Consider the following 10269-nt stretch of genomic DNA (forward strand, 5'->3'; position numbering starts at 1 on the left):
ATTATAATCGGCTTACTTAGTGTTAGAGACTAAGTGTTATCATGACGCCTGTGGTGGTATTTTGGGTCGTGACAATATAAAATATAGTACAAAATATCAAGAGAACAACCTCACAAAGAGGCACACACAAGTGGCAGGCTAACACTTGTTCCAAATATTCTCCCCATAGACTCTCAAACTCCTTATAGCTAAATTATGGATATTACTAAATGAGAAGGAAGGATCCTCAATTAGTAGAAGTCTAAAACTTTTTTATCCAAAATAAGGACTAGCCAAATATGAAAGAATTATATTTTTCTTTTCGTAAAAGGTAAAATTAATTATGGTAAATATGTTAAAAGAATAAGAAAACTTAATATGATAAAAAATCATGGCAAACACCTAATAACATGTAGTGATTACACTAAACCGTAGACAATAATTTAACTACTAGTTGTTTTAGTTGTCTTTAGTTGTTTACATAGTTTTTTCTAAGAAACATTTAGATCAAACAGGAAAACAACTTCTTCCTCACTCTATTTTTATATTTGTGCTCCTACTAGCTAGCATGTAAAAGATTTCCTTATTACAACAAATCATGAACATTATCATATATATATAGTCTTCATGCTCTATCATTACCACCACTCTTCATGCTCTACCATTACCACCACTCTCAAATGTGATATAGTAAATTCTAACAACATTATTTTTAAAAAGGCCAAATACATATGCGGCCCCTTAAAATTGTCATATTGTTTCATTTAGACATTTGAACTAGGCCATGTTCCTATTGAATACCTAATGTTTGGTGAAAATGTTCCTATTAAACACTTAATTAATAACCTCTTGCAAGAATAAGGTATGTGAATCTCAAACGCCTGATATACTTTTTTAATTCAAAAATGGACCAATCAAGATGTGACACAAGGATTTCTCTTTTAAAGAAAAAACTTCTTCTTCAGTTACGTTTTCAAAATCTCTCACCCTCCCCTTTATTGCCGGTGCCACCATCTACCCACGTCCGAGACCACCTCCGACCACCTTCCCTCACTTTAAGACAATTCGTGAATTCTCCCTACTGGAAAAGCTAGTCAAACTAAGGAACCTATCTATTAGTAGCTACTGTCATTAACGATGAGTAATCCATTCAGGCCACGAATCATAACTTCGAAAACACTACTTTCTCAGTAAAAATTCGCAGTAAATTAAGCTTAGCATTGCTAGAGATTTTTGTAATGGAAGTAAAAGGTTTGTGCCTTAAAATTCCAAAAGGAAAAAAAATCAATGTAGATAAAAATAAGCAAAAGAAGAACGTCAAACTACTGCTCCATTTTGTAGTGGCAGTATTGTTGCCAGACTTACATTGGCAGCAAGCAAATCTATCCGGAATTAACAATGAGATAGGAAGAGGAAAAAATGATGCAGAGATTTATTTTTATGCTATTGAATCAAAAGAGTTGCTTAATGGTATGCTTATCTTTTTTGTATCCGGTGATATGGTAGCGGTAGGCTGGTGGAGATTTGGTAGTTATGGTGGTGGAAATGACTGTCAAGGGAAGAGAGAAGATGAAGGAAAATAGAAAAATATACTACTCCCTCCGTTTCAAATTAGATGAGGTAGTTTGACTTGATACGGAGTTTAAAAAAAAAAGACTTTTAAAACTTGTGGTCTTAAAAGCTTAAAGGATAAAAGCTTTGTGGGGTCATTACATTTGTATGGTTATAAAAGCTTCTCATTAAGGGTAAAATAAGTAAAATGAACAATTTAAAGTTGAATTATTTTTAAATTTAAAAATGTGTCATTTATTTTGTAACAGACTAAAAAGGAAAGTACCTTATCTAATTTGAAATTGAGGGAGTATTAAAATTAAAGACTTTGGCCATTCACGCTCTTTTTGGGCAAGTTTAAGGGGTTTGCAACTTTGCATATGTATTTGGCCTTCTAAAAAACAGTGATTGAAAATGTTCTCCTTTTTTGTAAAATGTTTTTCAAGAAATTAAAAATATTTTCCACCAAATTAAACAATTTACGTTATAAGAAAAGGCAAGAATAAGAATTAAAATGGTGAATGCTTGTAATTAATCATAAGCATATATACCTACAGGGGCAAAAACCAACTTTGAAGTTTATGGGTTCCTATAATGATTTCGAGTTATTAATTGGGCTTACAATCAAATATTTTAGATATTTAATAAAAAAGAATTAATACATATACAAGGACTGTGCAAAAGCTAATGGGTTCCCTGGGAACCCGCACGTTACCCTCTAGATCCGCCACTGTATACCTATCAACAACGTTCGGGAAGGATTCTAGGTCATGGAAAGAGCCATAAATATCATAACCGTCAATTACCATAATGAAAGTGATGGCTTGACAAGAGGGGTTGCTCTGATAGTCAGTACTCTCTACCTACAACCTCATGATTGTGAGTTTGAGTCATCAAAGGAGCAATAATTCAACCAAAGGGGTCAAAAGAGAATTAAAAGGGAGGGAAATTTTAAAAAACAAATAATGGCTTTGGTGAGCCAATTGAATGCTGAGGCTCAAAAGCAATTCCCATTGACCACAAAAAGCTTTTGACAACTCTGTCTCTGCAAGCTTAGATATTCTATCAGTCGAAGTTTCCTCCACAACCTATCTCGAACAACTGGATAAGATATCAACTTTGTTATACAGTATCCCATTTTAATTATGACAAAATATATAGTTTACCCATCCACCTTGCACTCAAATCCTTGTTACACATATGTTGATCACATGTTTAACTTTACACACCAAACCTTTCAAATGTGTATCAATTACACACTACTTTTGATCAGCCTCTCGGACGTGTGAAACATGACCAATGCGGCGCGTGAAAAGTTACTTTCTGCCTCACCTGAAAAATTACAACGACTAATTACTGGAATTGGGCCCATTTTCCTAACCCTAACGCCCACTTCTTCATCTTTTTATTATTAAAATCAACCATTTTCATCTTCTTCATATTAAAAGAAGCTAATTTGAAAAAAACCCATCCCCCATCTTCAACTTCCACATCTAATATTTTCAAGCTCGTTATATTTGTTCAATTAAAGTGCAATTCATAAGGTAAGATAATTATTATTCTGACAATTCTCGTATTAGGGTTTATATTGAATGGAGAATTCTAGTCCATTTTGTCGATGTGGAGATGTAGCTGAACTAGTAATTTCATGGAGCATAGACAACCCTGGTCATTAATTCTACGACTGTAAAAATTATGAGGTAAGCTTAGATTGTTATAATTGTTATTTCAAGATTTTATAAGTTTCATTTCAAATTGTTTATGGATTTGCAAAAAGATAAGAAAACTGAGTGTAAGTATTTCGCATGGTTTGATCCCCCGACTCATGAACACCTGAAGCGAGTGATTTTGGGTCTGCTTAAGAAGAAGAAGCAGTTTGAAGGGCATTTGCAGGAATACAGAAAATCGAGGAATTGGAGGAGACTCTTTTTATAATTTTAGGATTAATCATCATTAAGGCCTTTGTATTTGGTAGTTCCGAGCACTGCTATATAGTGTAATGATATTTCCCTATATTGGTTGTTCATGTATATGGCTGATTGAAGTTCTTGTCTATGAGGGTTATCCCCTATTTTATTAGAGATGTATTCAAGCTCTTGTGTTATATTCCTATTTAGATCATTGAAGTTGTTGGTCTTTTCTTGTGTTATGTTCCTATTTAGCTTTGATAACCAAACACGGCTAATGCAGCTTTTGTATAACCAAAGTATACCAGAATAAAAAGAAGACCTAAATATACTTCATTCCATAAAATAGGTGTTCATTAGTAGACACCAAAACGGATTAGCAATACTTTATAAAATATAGAACTTGGTTGTCCATAGAAACACTTTATAAAACGTAGCACTTGGTTGTCCATAGCAACACTTGCCTTTACAAAACATAATACATTGGTGTCCATAGCAACACTTAACAAAACATAAAGCTTAAACTACAACCAAAGTCTTTATTTCTTTTTTTGGTTCTTCGTTGGTTGAGATGATGAATTAGCTTGACAAAGATTGTGTTGTGATGATGCAGCTCTTTGAAGTTGTCTTGTGCTTATGGATATTTTTCCATACACCTTAAGCCGACACTTCTTGGTTGGTAAGCACATTCCTCCCCTGAAGCTGTAGACCTCTCAGTCTTAGTTCCGGTGCTAATGACCCTTGGATTTTGTCCTCCACTCTGCCTAAGTACAGTATATTTAGTTATAACATTACATTCAATAGAAGGAAGATACATTAATTATAGCTTTATATAGTTCACTTACAGTAAAAGAAGTGAACTCATTCCTTGCTTGAAACAACCCAATTCCACTGCCTCTACCTCTTCCAACCCCTCTACCTGTTGCAGAAACTCCTCTACCTCTTGCTAATTGTGAACTAGATGTTGTAGTAGTATTAGTTTCTCTTCTTCTACCCCTTCCAGCAGCAGATGAAGGTGTACCAGTTGGTATATCATTTCCAGCAGTAGTTTCTTACTAGGGCATCCCCTCTTGTTGTGTCCACACACACCACAGAGGGAACAAGTCATCTCTATACCTCTCCTTGAAAGCTTCCCAGATTTTGGATGTTCAGTTTCTTCTCTTTTCCTATTTGTTTTTGGTCTGCCAGTCATCTTTCCAACATGGGAGGTTCAATAGGGGTGGCCTGAAGATGGCCACTATTTCATACACGGCACATGCTGGATAAATGTTCAATAAGCCTTCAAGTAAGTGAACTTATGATAACAATGTGCAATGTGGTGAATAGGTTCCATGTCCCTGAAATGCATGCTAGCAATTGCATGACAACCAGGGATACATTTTAACTGCCAAGCTCTGCAACTACATGTCATATTCACTAAGGATACCACATGTTTATACTTAGGATCTTCAATCTCATAGCATGTTTCACCATTCCATCTTAGAGTACACTTCATAGACTTTGCTAAATTATCCTGGTAAACCTTCATTACAATTGGCGAGATATCACATATTCATGTCTCACAAAACTCCCTCATCTTACCTATCCTAATCATCAGCTTAATTCTGATTTCCTCTAACATTGTGATGATTGTCTTGTGTCTCTTAGCCAGAATCCAGGAATTGAAAGTCTCACACATATTGTTGTCAATAATATCACACTTCCAATCACAATTGAAATAAGCTCTGCACCAAGGTTTTTTTCTGTAGTGGAGTAAGCTTTCACATATGCTATTCCCAAGCTTGTCTAGCATATCAAGTTGGTCATTCAATTCTGCAATACTAGAAGCTCTTGCACATCTCCAGAAACTATTTCTCCTCTCCAATCCTCTCCACTCTTTTGACCAATTTGCAAAGATGTGCCTAGCACACATCCTGTGTTCATACCCATGCAACAAATTCATTACAACATTAATTAAACCCTGAAGTATTCAAAAAATAATAATTATTGAAGCAGAACAGTTACTGTTAAACACTGAATTAGCCTAATGACCTAAGAAAAACAGTGCTTCTGAAAATAGTTACTGTCTGAAAATAGTTAATAAAGGAAAATATTACCTTATGTATATCAGACATAATTGTAAGGTCTTTACCATCTTCTAAGCCCAAATATTCACTTAAATACTTTAGAAACCAAGTCCAATTGAATGTGTTCTCCACCTCTACAACTGTCCATGCAATTGGAAATATCTGATTGTTTCCATCTTTGGAGACAACTACAAGAAGTTGTCCCTTGCAAACTCCTTTCAAGAAACATCCATCAAGGCTAATAATGCATCTGCATCCTTCCAGCCAGCCCATTTTTATGGCATGTAAACAAACATAGAGTTTAGAAAATACCAGTTTTCCATCACCTTGATCATCTGCTTTCATCACACATGTACTCCCAGGATTGGTCTGCAAAATAATATCTCTATAGTCATAGAGTATTTTGAACTCTCGATGCATATCACCAATGATTTCTTTCAATATCTTAGCTCTAGCCCTATGGGCAGTTAATCTCCCTACATAGAGGTCCAGTTCTTGCTTTATCAATTTTCTCAATTCCCAAACTTTCATACCTAGTTGTGATATAATTCTGCTCTTGTATATTTTTGCAAGATATCTTGAATTACAAAACTTGTTCTTGTTGGTTGTATAACACTTGTGCACTGGATTGTGATTTTTCACCTTAAAATTATTGGATCTGCCATCTTTGCTAGGTGCTTAAAGCCATCCACATTTAGATACCATACATTTAACCCTCACCCTATGTGGCTCATTTATGTACTTCTCAATCTGCACCCTTTTTTGAATTGCATATTTGGTGATTGCTTCCCTAAACTCATCAACATTTTCAAATATCAATCCTAACTCCCAAGTTATTTTCTTGGCAGTAGGATTAAAGATCAATCTTTTCTTTTTCTTTTTTCCCTCCATTTTCCTATTATGTTCTCCACCATCTTCACCTTCCACATCCGAAGCAAAGCTTTCAGCATCTGAAGAATCAAAGTACGGCTCATTAGTCCCAATTAGACCTTCATAGCTGTTTTTCTTACTACTTGTACATAGCTCATCAAACCCAATGTCTACACCTGATTTATCTATGTTTATATTTGATCTCGTCCAATTTCACTTCACTATTTGAGGATATGAAAATAGTGGATGCAATAGTAATACCCAACAAGGAGTTGGGGTCGATTTTCCACAGGGGGCTATGAATTGGTCTCAGGGATATATATTATAGTGTATGAGCTTGAATTATCTCAAATTGCACTTTCACAAACTTTGGTTGTTTCTAGGTCTAATTTTAAACTAAGTTTACAAACTAAGAATTTAAACTAGGGAATTATTTTTGGTTGTTTTTCAAATGATATAAAAGGCCTAGGGCTATGAACTTCACCTAGGTGTTTGCTTAATGGGTTGTAAGCCTTAAAGTTTGTTTTATTGGTCGGGGTATATTATAGCTATCAACACTCAAATACCCACTAAATACCTCTTAGTCAGAGAGTGATTTTGCCCAATTTGGCTATCTCAAGTCCAAATGGGTATTGAACAAAGCAGTTGATAATAAGCTCAAGTCGGGTTTTACTATCTCTAGATTCAACCTTTTAATTGGGTTTATCAATCTCTCGACTGACCCAATTCCTTTCTAGCCAAGTTTTCCTAGACTAAGTCTCTCTTTCTCAAGTAGAGACCTAATCAATTAGTCGTGAAATAATATTTGCAACCATTAAATCTTCAATTAAAAGCAAGAACAAGGCTAGATAATAAACACCCAACAATAAACAAGCAATAAATCAAACACCCATTAACTTCACACACTAAGGTTGGGTCACAACCCTAGTGAAAATCTAGCTACTCATGCTTAAATTAGAAGATAAAGAAGAAGAAGTGATAATTAAAACCATATTAATGACTAAAATGATAAAACTAATATTCAAAAAGCTCAAAATAGCTAAAACTACTAAAAGAAGCAAAGTAAATGGCTGTTGATGTCAAAAGTTACAAACGTTTCCCTATCTATTTATACATTGCTGAAATTTTCGGACAAAATTGCCCTTTCGGAGGTTCTGCGGCCGCACAATCCCATGTGCTGTCCGCACTTTTCTTCAGCTTGGCAGGATTGGACTTTTGCGGCCGCATAATTCTGAACCGCGGCCGCATCTCTCTCTTTCTGCGTTCCGCACATTTCTGAGTGCGGCTGCACAAGGCTCTTCTGCGGACCTCACAAATGCAGTTGCAGCCACACAACTGATCTTTTGCGGTCGCACAATAATTGTGCGGTTCGCACTTCCTTTTAGCTTGAAATGAGAACTCTCTGAACTTCTGATCTTGCTTAGCTTCTGCGGCCTCTAATTTCACGTACAAACCGCACTTTGAACTTGTCTCTGATAAGGTTGCCTTTGCAATCTATAACCGCACATGATATTCTGTGGTTCGCACTTTGAGCTTCTGTGCCTGTTTTTATTCTTGAGTTCATATCACTCCTTTACGAGTTGGATTTCATCTCAGTGGCTCATTTTCCAATACTCCTGTAATAAAGCATATTGTATCAGTTTTCAGGAACATAATTAAATACTTCTAGGCTAAAACGAAAGTTAAAAGGCGCTAATAAGTAGTCAAAATCTCCATTTATCAACTTCCCCAAACTTAAGCTTTTGCTTGTACTCAAGCAAATAAGGTAATTCCCATCTCCACAAGTTAAGAGTTATGCCAGCTAATCTAAGATGCATCAATCACACATCAATTGGGACCAATAATTACCCACAAGACTTATGAATTATCAACAAGACTGATTTGAATATTTAAGCACAAATAGTTCTAATGTGACACTTGAGCATCAAGAGTTGACTTTATTCTTCAAGGAAGATCTCTCTTTCATGTAGGTCATTGTGGATCCCAAACTCCTCCTCCTCTACTTTTCGTTAGCATATCTCACTTAGAATGTAGCACTCAATTCAAAGATTTGTGAAAAGTTCGCTCATCTCTCTCAAAAGAATGTCACAAGTACGACTCTAAATAACATATGGTTGCCCCTCATGTAGATCACCACTAATGTAAGTTCACTCGGCTAGAAATCATGTAGGGACTTCTCGAAATATAATGAAGGCTTTTGGACTAAGGTTGGATATGTTGGAATATAATGGGTTCATCTTTCCTTAAGCACTCTATTTTTTCTTTTCGGCTCATGCTTTTCCTACTCTTTGAGTCATTTTCTTTTTCCTTAGGGAAACTATAGAGACTTAGCATCAATCATTCTTGGTCATGATATTCATTTTCTCCTTCTTTACTTTTTTCATGCTTTACATCATTACTATTTCTTTGAATCCCTTCGACTCTTCAACTAATTCACTTTCTTTTTGAATTTTTGTTCTTTCTTTCTTTTTTCTTGCCTTTCTTTTATTCATTTCTTTTCTCTTTTTGTTCTTTGATACCTTTTTCAAACTCCTCTTCTCTCCCCCAAACTTACGTTTTAGCTAATTGTTTCTCAAGAGTGTTAAGGGAAGCTCGGGTGCCAAGCGAGGGTCACTACAAAAACGGGTAAAGGCTTGTAACATGGTTATCAAATGTGAAAGGTTTTAGGCTCAAATGGGTTGACTAGGGAGAACAACATTGGTGGGTCATGGAAAATTTCAAAGGGGTCAAGGAGAGCCTACAATCACTTCTCAAGCCAAGCACAACTTAAAATTTTGTCTAGAAACATATTCGGGGGAAGTTCTAGACCATTTGCACAGGTACTTGGACTTGCAACAAAAATATCTCACCTCTCACGCAGCTAGATTGTTAAATAAAAATAGAGCCGAGGGCCCACAACAACCATATTCAAGATTGAAAATCACTATGGCTCGACTAAACCGCTTGATGATTGCCTAAGTCAACACAAGAGTCACAAGGTCACTGAGTAGAGCTATTTCTTTGTAAAAAACCTTGTTTTTAACCATAAGCACATAATTAAGTGTGTTGGTACCAAGTGAAGCATGTTTGACTCTTTGAGCTTAGCTCAATTAGGTCTTTTTATTCATTATTACTAATATTATTACCTAAACACCAAAAATGGACTCAATCCCTTAAGAAGGTTATCACGCCATCCATCATTGAGAAGAATCATCTGGTTCACACAAAAACCACCTTTGAAAAGAACCGTGGCATTAAGAAAACCAAAGGCTTATTGACCACTAAAAACAGAAAAAGAAGCTACAAAATTAAAAAGAAGTTATTAGACTAAACAAGAAGCTACTGAATTAAACATTGACTAATAAGAAAACAAAACAAAGAAGCTACAAACCATAAATGAATATACATAATGAGATAGGAAAAGAGAAAATAAATACATCAATAGAGAGAGAGAGAGAAGAATATATACATAATGCAAAAAAAATAAAAAAATGTTATCAGTTATTACAAACCAAATGTCAAATTATCTAAATATCAAATAGACTCCACCCCCGGAATAAAAATAAGCATTGTCCTCAGTGCTTAACAAAATAATAATAAGGAAAGGTAAGAGTAAAGAGGACTCCCAATGGGGCCTTGGACATCTATGTGTCCAAAGCAGTGTCACCGCCCTTAGTCTCCTCTAACTGGATCTCATCATCCCCGGTTCTGGGAGTAATTAGGTTGGTGAACATCTGGCGCACTGCCTCAGCAGTGTCGGCAGCCATGTCTGGCTCTTCAGACTGGCCAGGTGGTGCTGCCGGAGCTACTGATGCTGGTGGGTCTGAGCCTCTGAGCAAATTGAATGGAAGCTCCCCAGCTGCTGCTATCTTGGTCACCTCTATCCTCAACCTGTCAACTGATTTCTTGGACGCCTG

General features: G+C 35.9%; 1 protein-coding gene across 1 annotated transcript; it reads right to left on the bottom strand.

The window, feature by feature from the left end:
- Positions 1-4989: 4989 nt before the first annotated feature.
- Positions 4990-6394, bottom strand: LOC142178857 (uncharacterized). The gene is made up of 3 exons (XM_075248632.1): positions 6206-6394; positions 5534-5872; positions 4990-5397 (listed from the first exon to the last, which is right to left on the bottom strand). Exons 1-3 carry the CDS (start codon positions 6392-6394, stop codon positions 4990-4992), a joined length of 936 nt encoding a protein of 311 aa, XP_075104733.1.
- Between the last annotated feature and the right edge of the window lie 3875 nt (positions 6395-10269).

The sequence above is a fragment of the Nicotiana tabacum genome, unplaced genomic scaffold (genome assembly GCF_000715075.1).
Source record: "Nicotiana tabacum cultivar K326 unplaced genomic scaffold, ASM71507v2 Un00006, whole genome shotgun sequence".
Lineage (NCBI taxonomy): Eukaryota > Viridiplantae > Streptophyta > Magnoliopsida > Solanales > Solanaceae > Nicotiana > Nicotiana tabacum.

Coding starts and splice junctions, on each gene's coding strand:
- LOC142178857 (XM_075248632.1), bottom strand. CDS start 6,394: ATGGAGGGAAAAAAGAAAAAGAAAAGATTGATCTTTAATCCTACTGCC. Junction 5,873..6,205: donor GGGTGAGGGTTAAATGTATG/GTATCTAAATGT, acceptor ATTATTTTGCAG/ACCAATCCTGGGAGTACATG. Junction 5,398..5,533: donor TTATGTCTGATATACATAAG/GTAATATTTTCC, acceptor TGAATACTTCAG/GGTTTAATTAATGTTGTAAT.